This window comes from Dreissena polymorpha, chromosome 6 (assembly GCF_020536995.1).
Source record: "Dreissena polymorpha isolate Duluth1 chromosome 6, UMN_Dpol_1.0, whole genome shotgun sequence".
Classification (NCBI taxonomy): Eukaryota; Metazoa; Mollusca; class Bivalvia; order Myida; family Dreissenidae; genus Dreissena; species Dreissena polymorpha.
Window position 1 is genome coordinate 57624719 of NC_068360.1, and position 26712 is coordinate 57651430.

At 37.4% G+C, this 26712-nt stretch overlaps 1 protein-coding gene across 1 annotated transcript in view; it reads right to left on the reverse strand.

The window, feature by feature from the left end:
• Positions 1-26712, reverse strand: part of LOC127833959 (uncharacterized) — a 124721-nt gene that overhangs the window by 12175 nt on the left and 85834 nt on the right. The window contains exons 3-4 of the mRNA XM_052359477.1: positions 5804-6147; positions 120-3682 (exon numbers count right to left, since the gene is read on the reverse strand). Of these exons, the coding sequence (XP_052215437.1) occupies positions 120-2687 (2568 nt within the window). The 5' untranslated portion in view covers positions 2688-3682; positions 5804-6147. The remainder of the gene's footprint in view (positions 1-119; positions 3683-5803; positions 6148-26712) is intronic.

Below are 26712 nucleotides of genomic sequence, written 5' to 3' on the forward strand. Positions count from 1 at the left end.
TTTAAATATACATACTGTTTACAATCAATTATGTTTTCCTCAAACACTGTATTCAAACCAGATAATATCAATCGCGTTAAAGGTGAATGTGCCATTATAACTGAAATAACACTATGTACCTTTCTGACCATTTCCTCTGTGTCTATGTCCGAATCTAGGTAGTTACGACGTTTATCAGCGGTAGCGCCACTCCCTCTTTGTACAACCAAGTGTTCATTGAAATCATAGAAACGTTTTTCAGAAAACATGTCACTAAATGCACCGAACACATTACGACCTTTCATTTTATTGTCGTTTTCGAGAACGGACGCGAAGTTGTTTTCACTTGCATCGGTATCCATTTCATATTTCAGGGTAGTGCTAGATTGCCTTTTGAGACGATCATCCATTAAGCTCCGGATTCCTTTAGTATTTTCCGTTTCCAAATGTTCACCAGATTCAAAAGATAGTTCTTCCTTGATGTCAGTCTTTTCTTTACTACCCTGTCTTTTAACTTGCACAGTTTCACTTACTGTTTGGGTATTATTTTCATCCTTTTCTATTTTCTTGATAACATTTCCAAATAGAGACAACGTCACAGCCTCAGCCATTTTTTCATCATCTTCATCAAAATCCGATTCTTGTTTCGTTTCAGTCTTAGGTTTCAAGGTATCCGTAGAGGAATCCGATAAAAACTTGCCATGTACTATAGGCGCAACATTTGCAACCGGTATATTTCTTGTTTGGGAATTTTGTCGTGATAAAAACAATTTATGACTTTGTGATTGCGACATCAAGTCTCGAAACATTGCATCAACACTTGCTTTCTTTGACTCATTCTCACAAGGTTCATTATTCAAAGCATTTGAGATCATTTGATGCAAATGTTCCTCAAGACTCTTCTTTATCTTGCCTCTATCATTCTCTGGATTTGACAAATTCTCAAGATTAGGAGGCTCGACCACAGCCGCACTAGCGTGACTTCCACCAGTAGAATTCCTGATTTTTTCCTGAGGACTCAATATAGGCATTTTGGGAGATGGCGGACATATATGATGACTAGATTCTTTTTCTGGTTTAACAAATACATCCCTCGAGTTTTTATTGTGTTCCACTTTCTCGCTCTCTACCGTATGTTTTTGATCTTCTTCCTGTCGAAATGCACTTAGTATCATTTGCTTTCTAGACATAAACCTTTTGGAAGGAGCAGTTTCTTGCTTACTGCTGGCTTTGCTGATTGTTTCTGTAACTGCAGTGGCAGCTGTTGTGATTCCTTTATGACCGGGAATTGCTATTTGCAATGGCAAAGTATACGAGGTTTCTGTGACTTTCGTGTCGCATTGCGACGAAGACGGAAGGATTACAAGAGATTCTGTATCTGACTTTATTTCAGTAACAGGAGTTGGTGAGGAATTTGCGGAACGATCAAATTCCTGAAGTAGAGAGCGATTCGCAAAAGGATTCACAGTTTGATCGTCATCGGGTTTCTTTAATTCCCTCATCAAAAATTGACTGAAACTGTCAGGGTCAGTGATATCTTTTTGGATACCGCTTGTTCCCTTGGTAATTGACCTTCCAGCAACTTGAGCAGGCTTTGTCAGAAGTGTTGAACGCTTCGTGGAATGACTAGAATTCGACATAATATTCTGTTCCATCTGCGTCACCTCGTAAACCCTGTCAGGAATTGACCTCCGACGTTCAGTGTTCTGCCGATTATCAAAATAACCATTTGTATTTTGCTTTGCGAACTGCTGTTTATGAACACTTGTCTCGTTATTTCGCTGTTCGGCCGCCCGTTGCTGAATTTTTAAAACGTCTCTACCCGAAAGCATGTCTCTGTGACTCACTTGCGGTTGTCTAGATGTAATGTGCGACGCGATATCATTTTGAATATTATGCTCTTGATTCAGATGTCGCTCTGTGATACCGTCATGAAATAACACATGGCGCATTGTTGTTGCGGGTTCATTCATTCGACTTTGTTCCGTGTTGTTGTTGTTGTCATTGGAAATACTTCTGCGGACGATTCGTGGCGGAATGTAACCTTGCGGTCGTTGAATTACACTTGGATGGATAGGCTGATCTGACCTTAGTGGTAAAGAGTGTTTCTCATGTAAGCTTTCATGCCTTTTATCGTACGCCTGGGCCATTCGGTAATGTTGATTATCCTCTACCCTGACACTTGACGACGAGGGAACAGGTCTTCCTTGGCCAATGTGTTTTCCCCCGGCGCCAGCAAGAACGGTTTGTGCATCATGTCCAATAGACATTCTACTGGTGAACGCTTCAGCAGGAATCGGTACTCCTTGCATCCTCTCCATTGTCTGTACATGCGGTGCGTTATGCATTTCCGACAGCGGTTGCGGATTACCGACCCTAAGACATCTTGCAGAAGAAACATCGGGCTTCATCTGCCTTAGCCCGTGTTGTGAACTAACAAGCGGGGCCTGAAGTCTAACGGGGTGTTGTTGTCGAACATGTTGCTGACGGAGTACATCAGTCTTTTCTCGCATGTGTTTATCATGTCTCAACGCTTCGGGTGAAGGCCGAATATCCAGCATTTGAACCATGGGACGTTGCATTTCCATACCTGTTAATAGTTGTGCCTTCTCTGCATTTATAAGTTCTTCTCTCCTGCGTTCTTCTTGCATTTTGTGGTACTGCACCTGTCTTTGTTTCGTATTCATGAACTGGTCCATGAATGCCATGGTACGGCGGAGATAATGTGTTACTAGGATTCATTGGAGAAACACCTGAGATTACGGGATACATAGCGGGCTGCTGAATGCCAGTCAGATGTCTGTGCTCTTCCATTTCTTTCAAGTCGTGTTTTGTTGGTACCATGGATGACATGATGCGAGTTTGCCTGTAACCCACATCGTGCGCCACAACAGGCGGTGATGTTTGTTGAAAGCCGATCCTCTGTCGGTCTATCGGTTGACCTGGGACTGCAGTGACCGTTACTTTCTGAGTGGGCTCGAAGAAATCTTTCAGAGCAACAGACTCTGTAATATTTGCCTGTGGGGACCTCTGGAAAGTTAGATGCTGATCCTTCTGGATGGCATCATACGGCGAAGGTTGGCGTGTTCGTTCAGGCTGCGCTACAAGCGGCAGTAAATGTGGGCCACGTGCAATAGTTTGGCCATGAAGTTGCATTTCCATTCCGCGTCTCTCGGGCATTTTCATCTGCCTCGGACCAGACGCCCCGGGATACGGTTGCTCTACATTCGGGTACGGTTTTTGTGCAATAGCGATACCAGGTGATTTATCGGGTGAAACTATTGTATTACTTATACTTGGAGATTTTTGCTGCAACATCGGGTGCATATGTTGACCTTCGGGAATCTGCAAATGGTGCTTTTGTTGTCCTGGTGGTTTTACCATGCCACCATGGTGATAATGTTCTGTTTCCAATTCGGGAGCATTTGGGTGGCCAGGCGGTAACGCGTAATCGCGCTTTGCGATACATACTCGCTTGGCCGAGGACGGGGCCTCAAGATAGCGAATATCTCTTTCCACATAGATGGGGCTTTCAGTAGAGTCCGCTCTGCGTTTCTGCGTTTTGACAGACAAATCCAATGGGCTTTCCACTTGCCGACGACTCTCAGAAAGATCTAGAGGAGGTGAGATCTGGGTCTTTGCCGTTTGCTGTGATCGGGGTGCCTGTACGGGCTTCACATTGTTTGCATCCTCTGCCAGCCTCCTGGAATATATCGAATATAAATGTTGTTATAGTATCCGAAAATGTAATTGATGGTTCGTGCGTTAATCAGGTCGATCACGTATACATGTAAGCTGATTATGTCTGCGTGTTTGAATCATTGAACGATATCGTCTTCCTTGCAGACACACAATAGCATACATCTATATGGGCCGTGCTCTGTGAAAAGATGGTTTAACATGTGTGTAATGTGTCGACCGCGATTAGCCTGTGTAGTCCGCACAGGCTTATCAGGGACGACACTTTCCGCTTGTATCGTATTTTCTGTTTAAAGAAAGTCTCTTCTAAGAAAACTCCAGTTTCTGCGGAAAGTGTCGTCCCTGATAGGCCTTGCATTGTGCACAAGCTAATCTTTGACGAAACTTTACGCCAATGCATTAAACCTCCTTTTTACAGAGCACGGCCCATATCAATAAATATATCAACACGAATTAACCAATTGGAAACCGTTTAAAAAGTGCGTTATGCCAGGCAATTTAGAATAACATCACGTAGTTCGTGTGCTTATAGAAGTTGTTTGATATCAATGACTGCTTAACTTCGTTTTCTCATATAAAATGAAGTCGATGTTTCTGTTAATTCAAAAGGCAAAACATAATCCCAACCAAACTCTTCTTTGTCTTAAACTTGATTAATCGTATAAGTCCAAGTGATTTGTTCGCTCCCTAACGGCGTTTCGAAACATTTTATGTGTGTTGTGTTTATATCTAAACGTCAAGAGTTCAGTATTCCGAACCCGATAATGATCGGACGGCAGACAGCAGTAAAGATGATAACGAACTTGCCAACCTGTAAGTCCGTGTTCGGTAGGTAATTCTCGGAATGTGAATACGTAAATTGTACATTAGTGAGATCACTTAACGAACAGAACACAATAGACAGTTTATATCACCTAATACATATGTTCATCTTTTGAAATGAAAAAAACAAAACAAATTAAATGCAGACATGTTACTTATCAATATATTTTAACGTTTAAAAATAGTAATAAAACATACAAGTCACAAAGACATTTCGAAACAAAATACAACCAAATTAGCAAAGACAACAACAACGATTTAAAGTTAAAGAAACATTCTTTATATTTCAAAGAAAGTAAGGATAAACTCGTACTGTTCATTCACTTCTATATATATTATGATATAATACTAAAAGAAAGTTCTTAAACGAATAATTCGCAAAATTACAATTATTAAAAGCAAACATATACCATTTCAAAGGCAGTAAAGAAAGCCATTAACTTTCATTTACGGGGTATTCAAAATAGACTTTCAAGTTCTTAAAGCTTCAATCATTATTAACCCATTTATGCCTAGTAGACTATACCATTCTTCTAAATTGGATCAATTTATATCCAAAATAAGGGATTTCTAAACTTAAGATATTTCTTACAGAAATTCATTTAAGCAAACAGCGCAGACGTTTTTCTAGACGCTAGGCATAAATGGGTTAATAATTTCAGATTCAGATGTTGTATTTTTCATACAATATGGCACTTCTTCAACATATGAATGCCCAAGAGACATTTGATCGGTTTTTATATCAAAACGGTAACTTACACACGTAGAACATACGTTGTATTTTAGTTGAGGCATTGTAGAATGACGTTGTTTCAAATCCATTTGTTCAACATAATCTGAGCTTCACATGCTTAGATTGGGGATAACGATTGGCAAGAAATATGGAGTTCAGGCAAATTTTTAGTTTTAACTATTTCTATTTTAAACTATGTAATGTAAGGATTGGTTTTCCATATGCACAACCTCAGTTGGTATTGCTGCATGTATAACGCTTACATTATAATTTTCACGATTTCATCGGTCAGAGTTTCATTATTTATTAATCTCGTTAGTTATTAAAACAGAAAACGTTACTAATCTTTGGCATGCATTCAATTTTCATGGGACGGGTGATGATAACTGACGAATTCACAAAACGAAAAGAATCTACTTTTTCATTGTCACACTATAATAACAGATATGACAAGAAATGTGAAGAAAATACAAATATATATATAATATAATATTCTCACCTGATTAGAATGATATAGATCATGTTCTATGTTGGGAAATATACGATTTGTAAAACTATTATCTCACATACCTTGGTGCAGGCGAATGCTGCTGATACACAGTTTGTGGCGCAGCAAGACGCTGTTGCTGCTGCTGATGATGATGTACTGACGGCTGCGTATGTTGTTGCTGATAGGGCTGGTTGTGAATGTGCTGTTGCTGCTGAAGATATTGATGGTGATGATGCGGACTTTGTTGCTGAACAAGGTGGCCGTGCTTCGGCCTGGGTTGATGTTGTTGTTGAAGTTGCTGTTGTTGAAATTGTTGCTGTTGTTGTTGTTGCTGCTGCTGTTGCTGCTGAAGTAACAGTGCCTGTTGGTAATTGGAACTGCTCCAGACATGGGGGCGGTCGTCGCCATAGTTGTTGAAAGACATCTGTAATCAGAGACAGGATTTGAGTTTTCAAACAATGAGTGTGCAAAACCCATTCCTTGATATTTAAAAAAAAATCATATGAATTCTTGTTTATTCATAATTAACAATTTATTCAAATGACAAAGACATTGGTTGAAACAACAAGAGCACCGCCTTGCGGGTGCAGCCCGCTCATCTATTTTCTTTTTAAAGGTGAAGGGACTCTCAATTCCAATTACAAAGGAGGGAGGGGTGGAGTGGGAGTGAAGAGGGGTGTATAGTGTGAGGCTGTTGTCATTTATTACATTATCTTCCAAAAATGCAGAAAAAAATGCAAAAAATAAAATAAAATCGGGGGTGGGGGGTGGGGGGGAGGGGATTCTTGGGTGCGATGGTTGGACGGTATTTCAAAAATAAAATAATAAAAATAAATATTTGTGTTTTTTAACCATTTAAAAAACAATTGGGGGGATGGGGTGGGGGGGTATAGTGTGAGGGTGTGGTGGTCATTTGTGAGATGATCTTAAAAAAAATGGGGGGGGGGGGATACCGGGGGGGAGGCCATGGGGGGTGGTTTGGATGGAGTCTATTGTGGTATGTCAGGTAAGAGTTGTTTTGTCAAAGTTACAATCAAATCTAATCATAAATAAAGAAGTTATGGCAGTTATAGCAAAATTTAATAATTTGACCTTGAGAGTCAATGTCATTCAAAGGTCAATGTAAAATTCAACATGCCAGGTACAGTAACCTCATGATAGCATAAAAGTATTTTAAGTTTGAAAGCAATAGCCTTGATACTTTAGAAGTTAAGTGGATCGAAACACAAAATTTAACCATATATTCAAAGTTACTAAGTCAAAAAAGGGCCATTATTCTGTAAAAAATGCTCTGTCACAACCAGAGTTATGCAACTTGTCCTTTTACTGTCCCCTTATGATAGTTTGCGAGTGTTCCAAGTATGAAAGCAATATCTATGATACTTTAGGGGTACAGTGGACCAAAACACAAAACTAAACCAAATTTTCAATTTTCTAAGTATAAAGGGCCCATAATTCTGTCCAAATGCCAGTCAGAGTTACATCACTTTGCCTGCACAGTCCCCTTATGATAGTTAATAAGTGTTGCAAGTATGAAAGCAATAGCTTTGATATGTAGGAATAAAGTGGACCTAAACACAAAACTTAACCAAATTTTCAATTTGCTAAGTATAAAAAGGGCACATAATTCTGTCAAAATGCCAGTCAGAGTTACATAACTTTGCCTGCACAGTCCCCTTATGATAGTTAGTAAGTGTTGCAAGTATGAAAGCAATAGCTTTGATACTTAAGGAATAAAATGGACCTAAACACAAAATTTAACCAAAATTTTCAATTTTCTAAGTATAAAAAGGGCACATAATTCTGTCAAAATGCACGCCAGAGTTATCTAACTTTGCCTGCCCAGTCCCCTAATGATAGTAAGTAAGTGTACAAAGTTTGAATGCAATAGCATTGATACCTTCTGAGAAAAGTGGACCTAAACGCAAAACTTAACCGGACGCCGACGCAGACGCCGACGCCGACGCCAAGGTGATGACAATAGCTCATAATTTTGTTTCAAAAAATAGATGAGCTAAAAATAGCATTACATAATTAACAAAACACCTGAGGTGGTTTTGCTATAAATTCAATGTATTTACAATATTGCACCTTAAGACTTACTGGTTAATTGAAAATGTAATTTTGAGCCCTTGTTTCCGCCTAGGTTTTGCATGTATACATAATTTCTTGTAAGAGCGGCGAAATTTTCCAAGTACATGATCATTTTACATTAACAATATGATTTCCGCGTTTTGTCAGTTAGACTTTATACATTTGGTAAATGTATTATTATTATACTAAATTATAAATCGTTGATCAATATATATACAATCCGTATATTATTAAATATATTTCACTTATTAAATAAGTTTGTAATGATTATATAAGTGTTGATAAAATACTACAAAAACGGTCGTGGTTTGTACATTTCGTGTTCATATTTAACTTATAAAACAGCAATATTGATCGGGCCTAATGTCAGCGCGACCCACGTGTCACGTTGACACGTTCAATCAAAACATCTGGTATTGTTTGGCATAAATTATAGAAGCGATGTGAGCATATTTATTTACAAAAAAACGGTGGTGGTTGCACATTTCATGCTCATTCAACAAAAATATGAATCAACTTATGCCCGCGCAACCCAACGTGTTACGTGTCACGTTAACACGTTCATTTAAATCGCCTGATTTGACCCGGTCGTACAAAGCACATGTACTTGCTATTCCTTTTGTACAAGGCGATTTTACATTAATAGTTATTAAATACTATATCTTTGGTCATAATAACCTAAACTCCTTAAAAATCCTTCGACTGCGCATATGTAGATTGGATACTTACTTCACTTCTCAATGAACCTAGAAAAGACACTGATGCTCCATCACATTTAATTTTACTGAACACAGACGCAAGTGTTGTTTGAAATACATAAGTCTTAAAGTGTAATACAGCATGTAGATAAAGTCGTTTGCAAACGTTGCTACACGCAAAGCTAATGACCATCAAGCAAGCACCATACTTAACAATATGGGGAGACAGTTTCTCATATGTCACATTGACCATCAAGCAAGCACCATACTTAACAATATGGGGAGACAGTTTCTCATATGTCACATTGACCATCAAGCAAGCACCATACTTAACAATATGGGGAGACAGTTTCTCATATGTCGCATTGACCATCAAGCAAGCACCATACTTAACAATATGGGGAGACAGTTTCTCATATGTCACATTGACAATCAAGCAAGCACCATACTTAACAATATGAGGAGAAAGTTTCTCATATGTCACATTGACCATCAAGCAAGCACCATACTTAACAATATGGGGAGACAGTTTCTCATATGTCACATTGACCATCAAGCAAGCACCATACTTAACAATATGAGGAGAAAGTTTCTCATATGTCACATTGACCATCAAGCAAGCACCATACTTAACAATATGGGGAGACAGTTTCTCATATGTCACATTGACCATCAAGCAAGCACCATACTTAACAATATGAGGAGAAAGTTTCTCATATGTCACATTGACCATCAAGCAAGCACCATACTTAACAATATGAGAAGACAGTTTACAAATGCTCTGTACAGAAATAGAAAAGACGGTCACATGAACATCTTCTCTCACTTACATAAGAAATATGAGCAAATTTCAAGTGTTCACTGCGACCTGGACCTTCAAGCGATCGACATGGTTCAGCTAATAGGCTATTATGGTGATGTGTGCAAATTATTTCAAAATCCACTAACGTACGAAACAGTTATTGTCAATATAAGGAATATGCAAAACTCCAAGTTTCTACTGTTACCTTGACCTTGAAGCGAGTGACATGGTTTTGTACAAGAAACGTCGTCTTCATAGCATGACCTTGTGTACCAATTTATTTCGAAATACCAGCACAAGCAACAAGGTAAAGAGTCGGACACGAAAATTCACACACAAACACACGAACGCGCGGACTTGGGTAAGATAAATCGCGATATATATGCATATAAATGCCCTTCTACAATTCTCATGGCGGAGGAATACAACTAAATCACCGGTATCAAATCTTGAATAAATCAATCAAACACAGTCAGTTGCTAAACACACATATGGAAACAATGAAGTTATTACACGTAAAATCATTATTTCACATCCGCACAATTTACCTTTAAACGTCGTCCCCTTGTGAATTTCTTATATTTATCAAAGTTCCTATATTTGACAAAGTGTGTAAATCCATCCATTTTCCCGGGATATGTGATAACAAACATCGAAATATGTGATAACAAACTCCGTAACTTCTAGCTCACAAGGTTTTAATTATAGGAAGTCAGTATAAACGCACGCACAAACATACACGCGAAATCATTTAAATGAGAGAACAAAGCTAGCGTCTTTTCGCTACGTAGCCATAGGTCTGACACTTATTTTATTAAAGCCCCAGCGGCGAAAATTGGTCGGATTTGAAAAGATCAAGGCGGCAACTTGTCTAAACCTAAGGCGACTATTTTCACAAACTCTGTACTGAATCCCTAGATTCAAATATCGGAGTATACTAGTGGTGAGTTGATTAATCAGATCGTCGACGCGTCGTTAACGAATTGCTGCTGACGTGACGATGACGATGAACTTTTTGAGTTGACGAAAAGTTGACGAATGTTTTACCGTACCGATCATTCGATGCTTTTTTTACTAGACCATTTCTGTTTACCGCTAAACTGAATCGAGCTTTTTTATTGTATAAAACGGGAGGCGGAAAACTACAACGGGCGAGGCATGGTCAGGGGTGATAACCCCAAAAAAGGGTTAGGGTAAGGGTTAGGGTTAGGGGTCGGGTTAGGGTTAGGGTTGACCACTAACACTAACCCAAACCCTTTCACTAACCCTCTAACCCCCCCCCCCCCCCTTGCGCAATACCATACCATGCCTCGCCCGTTGTAGTTTTCCGCCTCCCGTATAAAACAACCCCTTTAAACCAATCAGCGATCGTAATACGGATGTGAATAGGCAATTCATTCAAGATGTTGGTCAGAGAAGAATTTGTTCCCTTTCCTTAAAAATCTAAGAAAAAATCTAGTTTGGAACCATTTTAGTGTCAAACTGATCGATTCTCCTAAACCAGCGAAGGACGGGAACCTTGATATGAAATATGTGTTCTGTAATTACTGCAGAAAACAGTACACGAACCATGGTATGTTTACTCTAAAAATAAAACCATGCAAACAAACCATGTGACATGTTTATTGTGTCAATTTTTCAAGTTCATATAAAAGAAATCCTGAATCATATATGTCCTAATTCATTTCTTACCTATACAAATCTGGACTCATTATGTTGTGGTTATTTCTATTGTTACATTCTCTCAAGAAACCTCTTTTAAAAGGGAATGATACGTAACACAGTACGTAACATTGCAGCCACAAGAGTTTTCACTAATTCGAACACGCAGCAAGATGTTTTAGCGTTTATTCATTATTTAATCACAAAACCCATAAGGAATAGTCATGATAAAGTTCTTTGTGATAAAATAGAGCAATATAATGTTAATATCAACACAAAAACTGGTTAAAATAAAAAAAAATCATTTTTTGTAAAAAATGCTGATTAATCGATTAATCGCTGATTATGGCCTCTGATTAATCGACTCGGTTTTGGGGTCCGTGGGGTATACTAGAGTATACAAGCAAACGTAATTTCATAAAATAAAACAAGAAACCCCACCCCTGTGCGTAATTGACACTAAGTTGGTGAATATCTACGAATGGTGCTGTACAAGTAAGTTATTTGTTGCTTTCAAGTTATAGGAAAAATGTGTGCCAGTTTGATATACATCTTTCTAGTGCGCGCCCACGTTACTCCTTAGTTTCCAATTTGGTAAAATTGACTTTTCAAAGTATTTAATTTTTGACAAATGCCAATTAATTGAAAAGGCCATCACTTAATATAGGAATGTATATTTAGCTTCTTTCATGTGAATGCAGTAAAATGAAGAAAAAATAGCGCAGAGGTCGGGGACAGGTCCGAATAAACCATCCATACTTCTACTTTCATAGCGTATGTTTGAGTAGACGTCGTTTAGATGTATAATGTTGAATAGTATGTAAGAATCGGTTTCTTTTCTAAGCGCTTATGTGTTCATATTGTTTGCATAGATGTGTGTTTATTCTTATAGTATACAACCTTACAACCGGTCCCCTACAGCTGTCGATGATGTTGTGCGATAAACACAACAGAGTTTTCCCAACAGTGGCAACAGCATTCAGACAATATGAGATACGGCTTGACGATGCGTGGGGAGCGTTAACATTTGATTAACAGTTTCGGTGAATGACCGTAAACATGTTCACCGTAAACATGTTCAACTACAAAAAAGGTTGAAAACGAATATATTGAATTCGCCCTTTTTTCCCGAACCGTAAATAACTACACAGTCTTCCAATTACTGTAAAACAAACAAACGAAAACCAAATATTTAACTTCGTGATAGTGATCATCATTAGAATCATCGTCAGCGAAATAACCATCATTAACCCATTCATGCCTAGCGTCCTGAAAAAAGGACATTGCAAACAGCGTAGACCCAGATGAGACGCCGCATAATGCGGCGTCTCATCTGGGTCTGCGCTGTTTGCTTAAATGATTTTCTTTATGAAATATTCTAAATATAGAAATAAATACACTTGACACCCCTAATTTTGGAAATAAATTGATCCAATTTAGAAGGATGGGAGAGTCCACTGGGCATAAATGGGTTAACAATATAAACAACAGCATCGTCATGTCATCGCGAACACACTATACCATCGTAACAGCAGCATTGTCATGTCATCGCGAACACACTATACCATCGTAACAGCAGCATTGTCATGTCATCGCGAACACACTATACCATCGTTATGTCATCGCGAACACACTATACCATTGTCATGTCACCGCGAACACACTATACCATCGTTATTGTTCACGCATTAACCATACGTCAGGCCATAGTAAGACTCTTTATGTACTATAACCAAATAATATAAAATCACGTATAATCCATTTTCTAGAGTGTTAAAATGTTATTAAAAAAGGTAACTTTAAGCATTATAGTATAATTATTGTGATGACAATCCTTAATTTCATTATATATCTGATTTAGCACACGTCAGTACAGCTTACAAGAAACAGCATGGTATCAACTCTATAGCTTAAATCCGTCTAACAAGAACATACGTTTTGTGTTGTTAAATAATACTTTCCACCAGTGTTTCATAACATTTCTTCTTTCTACAACCTTTTTACAATAAGTTACCTTTATATCCACATGCACGCAAGGTCTAAAACCATACTCTATTTTGTTTAAGTCCTCATGGAGACAGACATAAATTATAAGTATACACTGCGGAATGTTGTTAACAATATTTCTATTTCTTAGAAAACAATAGATCAAGTCGACCTTCCCCACCGAATAAACAAACAACAAACAAAAATAACAACATAATAAATAGGGCTGTCACGATTCACCGGTATACCGGTATATCGCGGTGCGTGTCGTGAAAAAAATCGCACCGCGGTACGGCGTTGCCGCACCGGTTTTTTTAATATCATTAATAATAAACGAGCTGTTCTGCACTCAATATTATCAATCATTACAGTATTTTATATAAAGTGTTATTACTAAGAAATTAATTTGTTTTCGAATGAAAATCTTGATTTATTAATTTCGCTACAACTACCGTGCCCACGGACAGCAAAACGTCGATGTATCAAACCATACATACTTGTAACGCAGTAACTTTACCAAGAATTGATAAACGCAAATAGAGACCCAAACAAATCACGTGAACGGAAAAATAAATCCAAATATTCATTATTTTTTATGTAACATTTAATTAAGCTACACAATAACATGATAAATGAGCAAAATAAAATGTTTCTATTCAAAGTTAAATCAGAAAAAAAGCGGGACGCAATTAATAAATCCAGAATCAGTTTCTGATTGAGTATCAGACCTTACACAATTTCCCAAACTACACTAATCCATGAACACAACCGTAAGTACGTCCAAAACAGGTTCACTATACCTTAACTCAAATATCGCCCTAGATCGACCACGCTTCCAATATAAATCCATATATCAAGAAACAACATCACAGAATACGCGACACGTCTTGAAATTACGATAAATTGTAATTTGTATGTGTGTCACCCGCTGCCTCTGGACTGGATATGGTTGCATCGGTTATTCATGTAGATAGAAATATTACTGAAAGCCGATATGACAGCGGGGCTGGTGTTTTGCCTAGAAGCTCTGTGCCACGATCGTTTTTTTCGAATAATTTGCTTTGAAAAAGCCCTCATTTAAAAGAGGGAAAACACTGCAAGCCCGATAGCGACACAGGTTGCTGAGATATTATTGGAAGTTTATTTGAAACGCATGGGACAAATAACACGAAACATCAATTCGCGTGAAATGCCAAACTGATGGAAACACACAGCTTACTTTACAAATTTGTTTACTTACATAAATAGCGAACATACGGGAAGCTAGATTTAATCAAGGATTCTGTCATTCGTTAATAAATGATGATTTTCTATTTGTTAGACACAAGACTATGTTTGCATAGATTTAACACATGCTATTATTCTAATCGAGGATCTTCGCGTTTAAAACGGTTAGTTCAAACAATGAGTAAAATGCGCACACACATATATGTACAAAGGAAAGTATACTATGTAAGACGTATGGTTTCTAAATTAACCCATTTATGCATAGTAGACTCTCCCATCCTTCAAAATTGGATCAATTTATTTCCAAAATTAGGGATGTCTAGTATATTTATTTCTATATTTAGAATATTTCTTTCAGAAATTCTTTGAAGCAAAACAGCGCAGACCCTGATGAGACGCCGCATTATGCGGCTTCTCATCTGGATCTACGCTGTTTGCTTAGGCTATTTTTCTAGACCCTAGGTATAAATGGGTTAACATCAGGGATTCCATCACGTTATTGCTTGCAGAATGTTTAAGATAATATATTTGGTATGATCGATTTCTCGGTTGTATATCTTCGTGTTGGATATTATTAATTTATATAATACATTAGGCAATCTCTGTATTTAAGAAATGAACGTACAGTTTTAAACATCGATTTGAAAATACCCGTACGAGTGCATACATCTAATTAAAAATACACGTACAATTGTATACATCTTATTAAAAATACACGCACACTTGGACTCATCTAATTGGGCAAACGCGTAAACGTGTATACATCTAACTAAAAGTACACATCTTATTTCATCATACGTCTACAAATGTACACATCTTATTAGAAACACACTTACCGTTGTACACATCTAATTAGGGATACACACGTCGATGTGCACAACTTATTAAAAAGGTTAATCCCCATTCCCCAATATGTTTTTATTAAATGTCCAACATCTATTTTGCATTTCTATGTTACGTTGTTTGTGTATATATATATATATATATATATATATATATATATATATATATATATATATATATATATATATATATATATATATATATATATATATATATATTATGTACATATGTGATTTAGAGATATTCTTCGTGTTATTGTAACATATGCTTTGCTTTGATCTGGTACAACAACCCGTTACTCATTACTTAACGCGAGATATAGTAATAGCATTCATAGACGAATCCAGGGGGTTATGAGGGGGGTGGACACGGCGTACGCCCCCCCACCCTAAAATCGCCAATGTAAAGTCAATTCATTTGATGTTTAACTAGATTTAAATCACCTATTTAAACTAGATCTAAATCACTCTGGACCCCCAAAACTATAACCTATACAATTTTTTGGCATTATAAGAAGATTCTTTGATGAAAGTATATAAGGCGTGACATGCTCGAGAAAGTGGTGTCAAAGCCTTAAAAATCAATAAAATCGTGGATCTTTCCCCCCTAGACCCTCTAAACTATAAACAATGCACGTTTTGGCATTATAAGAAGGTACTTTGATGAAAGTATATAAGGCGTGACATGCTCGAGAAGTTGCTGTCAAAGCCTTCAAAATCACTAAAATCGTGGAGCTTCCGGGGGGCTTCGCCCTCTCAACCCCCTTAACGATAAACAATGCACTTTTTTGGCATTATAAGAAGGTACTTTGATGAAAGTATATAAGGCGTGACATGCTCGAGATGTGGTTGTCAAAGCCTTCAAAATCACTAAAATCTTGGAGCTTACGGGGGCCTGGACCCCCCAGGCAGGGCTTTGCCCTGCACCCACAAGGGGCCGTAGCGGCACCCTGGACCCCAGCATATCAAATCTTTCAATATCCCGCCCCCCCCCCCCCAACCAGAAATCCTGGATCCGCCCCTGGTATTGTAGTAAAGCTTCTCTTCAAGTGGGTCCATTATCACATAACAATATTGCCTAACACGACCAACTTCTAGTGTGGGGTGTATATTTGAGTCGCGTTATGAGGAAACTGGGCTTAATGCATGTGCGTAAAGTGTCGTCCCAGATTAGCTTGTGCAGTCCACATAGGCTAATCAGGGACGACACTTTCCGCTTTTATGGTATTTTTAGTTACAATGAAGTCCCTCATTACCGAAAATCAAGGTTAGGCAGAAACTGTCTTCCCATATTAGCCTGTGCGAACTACACAGGCTAATCTGGGATGACAATTTACGCACAAGCATTATGCCCAGTTTTCTCAGAACACAACTCATTTATATTGTTTGAAAATAAAGACGGTTACTTATGTATTTTAATATTGTCTGTAAATTAAGAAGGTTGCAATCAACAACAACAACAACATGTATTAGCTGTTAAGCATTACAGCTAATTAAACGTTAGACTTATTTGCAACCTGATATATTCCAAAAGGAATTGTACGAATAATGTTTAATTTGACAACACATTGTCTTCAGTGACACAATATAATGTCAGTGCTATCAAGGAAAGAACAGACTGTACACATACGTTATTTAGTAATGTCGTGGCTTTTGACTAATTCACATAGAAAAGTCCAGATCGAATACTGTTTATGTTGGTTATAAACAGCAAACCAACATGCATCATTAGAGTTTATCTCACTTTTGCCAAACATACATTTATAATAATATTCCTCGATTATTTCCTAGATAATTCATGTATCACCGATACAATTCGGCATTTAAATGTTAATTTACGACAGTGGACTAACTAAAACACCGCGCGAAACATTCACTTACATCAAAAATGTATACGTATAGCAATAAACGTCAATGCCGCCTTGAAACGATGTTTATTCATAAAGATTTAATAAGTCCTATAGCGTGTACAAGTTTACAATAGTTTAACGTTTTAATATCGTTAAGTTTCACAATATCTGTAGTAGTTCCATTTTATTTAAAAATTGATACACTGACTGTTGCAGAAGTGTACGCAAAAACATCACATCAGCGCTCTGATACACTGCTGATACTTTATCATTGATAAAGGTATCAGGAATGCACTGTTTCGACGATGCTTTATCATTGACATAGGTATCAGGTTTGCAGTGTTTCGAAGATGCTTTATAATTGACTTAGATATCAGGAATGAATGCACTGTTTCGACGATGCTTTATCATTGACATAGGTATCAGGAATGCGCTGTTTCGATGACGCTTTATCATCGATATAGGTATCAGGAATGCGCTATTTCGATGATTCTTAATCATTGACATAGGTATCAGGAATGCGCTATTTCGATGATGCTTTATCATTGACATAGGTATCAGGAATGCGCTGTTTCGACGATGCTATATCATTGACATAGTTATCAGGAATGCACTGTTTCGACGATGCTTTATCATTGACATAGGTATCAGGAATGCACTGTTTTGACGATGCTTTATCATTGACTTAGTTATCAGGAATGCACTGTTTCGACGATGCTTTATCATTGACATAGGTATCAGGAATGCACTGTTTCGACGATGCTTTATCATTGACTTAGGTATCAGGAATGCGCTGTTTTGATGATGCTTTATCATCGACATAGGTATCAAGAATGCGCTGTTTCGATAATGCTTTATCATCGACATAGGTATCAGGAATGCGCTATTTCGATGATTCTTTATCATTGACATGGGTATCAGGAATGCGCTGTAAAGTGATGCTTTATCATTGACATATGTATCAGGAATTCGCTATTTCGATGATTCTTTATCATTGACATGGGTATCAGGAATGCGCTGTTAGGTGATGCTTTATCATTGACATATATATCAGGAATGCGCTATTTCTATAATGCTTTATAATTGACATAGGTATCAGGAATTCACTGTTTCTACCATGCTTTTTTATCATTGACATAGATATCAGGAATGCGCTGTTTCGATGATGCTTTATCATTGGCATAGATATCAGGAATGCGCTGTTTCGATGATGCTTTATCATTGGCATAGATATCAGGAATGCACTGTTTCTGTGATTCTTTATCATTGACATATGTATCAGGAATGCGCTGTTTCGATGATACTTTATCATTGACATAAGTGTCAGTTATGCGCTGTTTCGGTGATGCTTTTATCATTAACATATGTATATGGAATACGCTGTTTCGATGGTGCTTTATCATTTACAAAGATATCACAAATGCGCTGTTTCGATGATGCTTTTATCATTGACATAGATATCAGGAATGCGCTGTTTCGATGATGCTTTATCATTGACATAGAAATCAGGAATACGCTGTTTCGATGATGCTTTATCGTTGACATAGGTATCAGGAATACGCTGTTTCGATGATGCTTTTATCATTCACAAAGGTATCAGGAATGCGCTGTTTCGGTGATAATTTATCATTGACATAGGTATCAGGAATGCGCCGACTCAATAATGCTTTATCATTGACATGGGTATCAGGAATGCGATGTTTCGGTAATGCTTTTATCATTGACATAGGTATCAGAAATGCGCTGCTTCGATGATACTTTTATCATTTACATAGGTATCAGGAATGCGCTGTTTCGATCACAGGAGGGAATCCCGTATTTTTTTGTGTAAATATGCTATAATAGAAACAAGGAGTGCAACTTCAATTGCCGAAAAACTACACCATCTTTACTGTAAACCATCTAACTCGAACATTTTTTAACGAATCAACTACACACCGGTTGTTTTCGAAAGCGTATAAAATATTTATCAGAAAAAAAAATCAGTACCATTGATCCAGCAGTATTTCGATACAAGCCCTCAGAAGTTGACACTCAAGGAAAAAAATTTGGTCGGACACACATATGTCCAATAAAGCTTCATTTTCCGATCGTTTCAAACAGCAGAAACACAAAGATTACATTACTGTTCGCCATTTAAACGATTATTTACCGTTCAATAAACATTAATGAATCGATGACAATAAATTTTATAGTCATTCGCACACCATCAAAAGTGTTTTTCACTCCGATGTGTTAGTAAAATACCAAGAGTTTTAATTTGTAAAGGAAGTGTGGGAATCCTCTGACGTCATTCGATAAAGCAATGTGTTCGCATTCGTTCTTTTTATTGGTTGGGCGGAATTTCCCGAGGATCTCCGTAAAAAGGTGAGTGAGAAATTGCAATCGTGATACATCGGCTATCTCGGATTCCTCCGTTATGAAATAAATCGTCTGCTGATCCAGAGTGTGAGAAATTGATGAAAACCGACCAATCGTATTTTGTGTTTACAAAATCTCATACGTCATCAAAGGGTTTCCAAGAGCCAAAATAGAATGTTTCTGTTTAGATTGTGTACTCGCGGATTTTCGACGTGATAACATGGTGTTTACCATACTTTTTCGATAACAATGGGTATGGTAACTGATTGAAAAATGTTTAATGTGCATAAGGTGATGTTTATCTACCGCTCAATGACTTGGTAATTGAGTTTTAGCTCTTCGAAGTGATCGACATGGAAAATCTCTATGTGGACACATTTGTGTCCGACCAAACACGATTTTGGAAGAGTGTCAACTTCTGAGGGCTGGTATCGAAATACTGCTGGATCAATGGTACTGATGTTATTTTTTTTCTGATAAATTATTTTTTAGCTTTCGAAAACAACCGGTGTGTAGTTGATTCGTTAAAAATTGTTCGAGTTACATGGTTTACAGTTAAGATGGTGCAGTTTTTCGGCAAATGAAGTTGCACTCCTTGTTTCTATTATAGCATATATACAACAAAAAAATTAAAAAAATACGGGTCTCCCTTCTGTGGTTTCAATGATACTTTATCATTGACATAGGTATCAGGAATACTCTGTTTCCGTGATGCTTTTATCACAAATATTAATCACAGCAGCATCTTGTGTTAATGATGCTTTAGCATAAACATCGAGATCGTCGTCGTTTTTCGATCATGCTTTATCAAAAACATATGCGTCACCATTGTCCTGTTTCGATGATGCTTTATAACAAATATAGATACCATAATTGTTTTGTTTTATTAGCTTATCTCATACGTGGGTATCGTCAATGGCCTGTGTTGATTATGTTTTATCACATACCTAGGTATTGCCCATATTTTGTTTTATCGTTACAACATGTTCAACTATCAATTGTTCTACACGAATGTAAACACATATGTGTTTGTGTGTTTCCTTCGCAGGCATAAGCGTCAGTATATATATATATATATATATATATATATATATATATATATATATATATATATATATATATATATATATATATATATATATATATATAGTGTACATCGCACGAGCCCTATCAATATAAAAAATATTACGCGAAATATGAGATCCATTATAAGGAAATAGTTTCTTCTGCTTTCGCCCTAGATTCAACGAACTTCTTGTACGTACATTATAACAAAGTGGAAACAAAGGAACGAGATATACATACACAAACAGCCAACTTACAGCTCGGAAAATCGATGTTCTAGGCAGAACGCATGCTTTCCGATAACGTCAATCGAGCTTATGTTCCAGGAATGTTCGATTGACGTCATATATCATCGAAATCTATATGAAAACATAAACTTGGCAGAACTGTCAATTTAACTGCACCGTTCCAGAGAAATAATGGCTTATTGATATGTTTTCCCACGCGCCTTTGTGGATTTGATACAGATGGTCAAATCTATTTATTTTTCAGATATATTACCGTAAACGATAATCGGTTACCACGAATAAATTCCGGTATGCACTTTTTTAAGAACTTTAAATACACTTCCAAATATATTCTTTATAGAGCAATACTGTTCTGTTTTGAGCGCTCTGCAATTTCGTTAACTAAAATATACCTAAACTGTGTAGGACAAATGTCTACTACTGGTCAGTTTCGTCCTAGATCTAGATCGGTTTTGAACACCATACAATAGTCTAAAACTAATCACCTTATTGTCTTGGGATCATTTTTAAAAAGACTGCACACCAAGACGGTAATACGTTCGCATTGTTAAGTCAAATTGTTTTTCATCGGACTTTAAGTCCACATAGGCTGCACAAGATCAAACACGACGAATACACAACAAGAGGATAATAAAGTCGTATCGTTAAAGGGGCCTTTTCAAGTTTGGGTAAATTGACAAATTGAACACAGTTGTTTCAGATTCGCAAATTTTTGTTTTAATTATGATATGTGTGAGGAAACAGTAATACTGAACATTTGCCATGCTCTAAAATAGCCATTATTTGCATCTTTTGACTATTTAAAAACCCGAACATTATAAAGCGTTGCAACGCAAAACGAATTAATAATTTGGAGAGTTCTGTTGTAAGTTGTCGTTATATTTTGTTAAACTACGAGGATTGCTTATATAAAGTATAAAAAACATTTGGTATTGTATCCGGAAGGATGGCCGAGTGATCTAAGTGGTAGACTTTTTACTCCAGGACTCCAGGAGTCAGTGGTTCGAACCCTGCAGAGGATTACCTTTTTTCTTTTTTTAATTTTATTCTTGATTTTTAACTGAAGCTTTTTATATCCACTGTTTACATTTATCAATATAACAATATAAACCATTTAAGACAAACGTCAAAACATGCCAAAATCTGTGAAAAGGCCCCTTTAAGTCACATTGTTTTCTACCGGACTGTCAGTAATTCAAGTTCACAAAGGCCACTTACGACCAAACATGAACGAAACAATGATTAGATTATTTGTCTTGTGTCTTCTTTAAATGATAATATTTTCCATTATTATATAAGTTTATTAGTTTTAGTAATTGTGTTCTTTATGTGAAGAACTATTGATATCACGGGACAGCGCACGCATTTAAATTAGGAATTTCGAGCGTCACAATGTTCAAGTCATTACACGACACGCTGTTCAGATAGATATACATCAAGACTGATCAAGATTCAAAATTGCATTTATACAAGCGGTCAGAAAACTCTAAGTAACTAAACTACAATTTAATATAAGCCGCAAACAAATACGTGGAAGTTGGCACGAAGAAACGTTAAGTCATTGTATACACATCATAGACAGCTGAACCGAATCATTATTGTACATAGAGCACATGAGTCGGAGAAGGTTTAATAGACGGCTCAAGATTAACAATAGTATATAAACAAGCGGACAGAAAACGCACTAACAATAATGCTTGATTTAGACATGACCTAAATTATTATAGCATAATAACGTTATCAACACAATGTAGTGAAGTATAAACTGCAACTAGAGCTTTGTCACAGACGTGACGAATACCCCCACATGCCACACTGACACATAATATTTTGCATGTCGTCTTCACAAAAAACAGCGGACACCATGCTCAATTTATAAACGCACTAAGTGACCCCTTGATCTAGTTTTTGACCCAGAAAGGCCCATGTTCTAACTTGGCATTAAGATCATCTCCATAAAACTTCTGACCAAGTTTGGTGAAGATCGGATGTAAACTACTTGAATTAGAGAGCGGACACCATGCTGAATGTTAAAAAACGCACTAAGTGACCCCGTGACCTAGTTTTAGGCCCGGAATGGCCCATGTTCAAACTTGTCCTAGAGATCATTTAAAAACTTGTGACCAAGTTTGTTGAGGATTGGATGAAAACTACTTGAATAAGAGAGCTGACAACATGGTGAGGTTTAAAACGCACTAAGATACCCCGTGACCTAGTTTTTGACCCGGCATGACCCATATTCAAACTCGACCTAGACATCATCTAGATACAACTTCTGACTAAGTTTAATGAGGATTGGATGAAAACTACTTGAATTAGAGAGCATACAACATTGTGATGTTTAAAACGCACTAAGTGACCCCGTGACCTTGTTTTTGACCCGGCATGACCCATATTCAAACTTGCCCTAGACATTATCAAGATACAACTTCTGACCATTTTTGGTGAAGATTGGATAAAAACTACTTGAATTAGACAGCGGACAACATGGTGAGGTTTAAAACACACCAAGTGACCCCGTGACCTAGTTTTTGACCCGGCATGGCCCATGTTTAAACTTGACCTACACATCATTAAGTTACAACTTCTGACCAAGTGTGGTGAATATCGGATTTAATTTACTTGAAATAGAGAGCGGACACCATGCTCAATGTGTAAAACGTACTAAGTGACCCTGTGACCTAGTTTTTGATCAGGCATGGCCTATTTTTGAATTTGGCCTTCAGATCATCTAGATAAAACTTCTGACCAAGTTTGGTGAAGATCGGATGAAAACTACTTGAATAAGAGAGAGGACACCATGCTGAATGTTAAAAAACGCACTTAGTGACCCCGTGACCTAGTTTTTGACCCGGCAAGACCCATGTTCGAACTTGGCCTTAAGATCATCTAGATACAACTTCTGACAAAGTTTGGTGAAGATCGGATGAAAATTACTCGAATTAGAGAGCGGGCAACATGCTGAATGTATAAAACGCACTAAGTGACCCCGTGACCTAGTTTTTGACCCGGCAAGGCCCATGTTTGAACTTGGCTTTAAGATCGTCTAGATACAACTTCTGACCAAGTTTGGTGAAGATCGGATGAAAACTACTTGAATTAGAGAGCGGACAACATGCTGAATATTTAAAACGCACTAAGTGACCCCGTGACCTAGTTTTTGACCCGGCAAGGACATTGTTCGAACTTGGCCTAGACATCATGCAGATACAACTTCTGACAAAAGTTGGTGAAGATCATATGACAACTATTTGAAATAGAGAGCGGACACTTAATACGGACCGACAGACAGACAGACCGACCGACCGACAAGTTCACTCCTATATACCCCCCTAAACTTCGTTGGTGGGGGTATAATTAATTCAGCTTTGCATTCAATTAAACATCTTGACATTGCGAACCGCAACCCGTTCGAGGCGATGTTTTGCTTCTTAAGTCTCCCCCCAAAACACGCTGCAACACTACTGTCCATATCGACGTAGCTGTTACATGACGACACGTTGTAAACTCGGTTGTTAATGCCGGCTAAATTCACGTGTTTTTTTCCTCAATTACACCGCGAGGACATTGTGTGATTTATCACTCAACATTTCTTTCTTCTGACCGACTTTTTATAAAAAGAATGTAACAAATACAACACGTACAGAATAATATTAAGGCTTATAATATACAATGGTTTAATACAATCCTTTCTATACTTTGTATCTCGGTATGAATTTCTGATAAAACCAGTAACACACAAACAAGTTATCATATTACATCCACATATATTTACAGTACAATTTTAACTTATCCGCCAGATCATATTACGTCTACATATATACAACTTTTAATAAGCACTTTCAAAAGCCGCAGAGTTGTGCGAGGTGTCATTTACAATACCGTAAAACGTGACCAAGTGTTACAAACATCACACTTCGAACAGCAGTAATACAATGCTTAAAAACACACCCGCCAGTACGGTTGTACGCGGTTTATCGGTAACAAAGCGACCATTGAATATGGAAATAGGTAATACGTGCCAAAAATAGTATCTTTATACAGACACAGATTCAGAAAAAAACGATTAATGAATATTACGTTATAAAGAACGTATATTAATCCGTACTTCACCTATGAGATCATACACGCCACAGAAACAACCCACTGTTAATTTCATATAATATTATTATAATCCCATGAATGTACAATTCTTCGACTAACGTTGGCACACGGCGGCAGATTGAACATAACTTTGTTACAAAACTAGGAGCCGCTTTCTAGGAATATTGTGCATAATACATGTCCGTACAGTGTCATCCCAGCTTATTATGTGAAATCCGGACAGGCTGATCAGAGCCGACAATTTCCGCATTTGAAGGAAGTTTTCGTTTCAAGGAACATGTATCTTCAAAACGAAAATCCAGTGTAGACGGATAGCTTCGTCCACGATGTACTGATCTTGGAAAACACTTTACGCACATATAAATAAACCCAGTTTTTCCAGAAATTAGTACGCTATACGCGTTCTAATCGTGTCTGTATTACAAATCGATATAGATCAAATCATTGCCTATAGCACATTAAACCCATTTATGCCTAGTGGACTCTCCCATCCTTCTAAATTGGATCAATTTATTTGCAAAACTAGGGATGTCTAGTATATTTATTTCTAAATTTAGAATATTTCTTACAGAAATTCCTTTAAGCAAACAGCGCAGACCCTGATGAGACGCCGAATCATGCGGCATCTCATCTGGGTATACGCTGTTTGCCAAGGTATTTTTTCTAGACACTAGGCATAAATAGGTTATTGAAATGGAATATGCGGGGGACGGTCTAACGACGATAATCATGTTTGACCGCACAAGCAACACACGTTTGCATAAGGAACTAAGTGAAAACAGATTTGTCCGCTAATTCACGCTAGGAACAAATACATTGTACACAGGATATAAATCTACGAGATTATGCATTGTCATCAAAATTATAAGATCTCAAATCTGCTGTAAACATGTGACACAAGTGAACAGTAAAAGGTTGTATGAACCTGGGGAATAGGCGTAGAAAGTGCGCTTGTTGTTTATTGGCCAAAACATCAGAACGCATTCAGATGCTGATTATTATCGGAATGTCCCCTGCGACGGATACAATAAAAACGCTAATTTATAAAACACGTAGTTACAATGTAACATCGTTAATAATCTGTCGTGTTAGAATAAGAGCTAGACAACCAATGTGTGTTGTATGTGTGAAAAACTGTCATTGTCTCTGAGCGTATATGCGTGTACATATGGCAAGATAGTCCATTTTCAGAAAATAAGTTTGTAGACGTACATTTAGAGACTGGCACAGTGACAAAGCGTTAAACACACATGTCACTTATACAAATGTATGGTCCGCCTTATAACATTATTAGTTTGTATCAGCGATTATGTTTGATGAAGCGGTTGTAACAGTATGTAAAATGTTGCAGAATAAATATTTAAACCATTTATGCCTAGTGGACTTTCCCATCCTTCTAAATTGGATCAATTTATTTCCAAAATTAGGGATGTCTAGTATATTTATGTTTATATATTGATTATTTCATACAGAAATTCCGTTAAGCAAACAGCGCAGACCCAGATGAGACGCCGCATTATGCGGCGTCTCATCTGGGTCTACGCTGTTTGCCAAGGCCTTTTTATCTAGGCACTAGGCATAAATAGGTTCATACAATTCAGCTTTAATCAGTATGCACGGGGGTTGCACGAGAGTACATAAACTTTTAGTTTCTTTGCACCATATCGTTAGTTGCATGCATGTTCATTGTATTCCTTCCCCTCATTATATCTGTCAATTGAGTGTCATGAGATTTTAAAATAAGCTTAATTCTTATGATGGAGTGCTTCAGTAGAAAAGTATCAATAACACAATATTATATTGCTGAAAACAAGTCATTATATATATGCTTTTGTTGCAGAGTACGATTCATTATGAGAAAATAATTCCCAACTGACGGATCGTACGGTAACGTTGACTCTATATCCGTATAACTAGATTACTCGAGTTCAGGTCAAGGGCATAGTCGTTATATTAAACGACGTTTTACGACTGCAAATTTAAGCAGGGCATTGTAGTTCGGCGTGCCGCTATTTAACCGATTAAAACACACACAGCTTTGCATTGACGT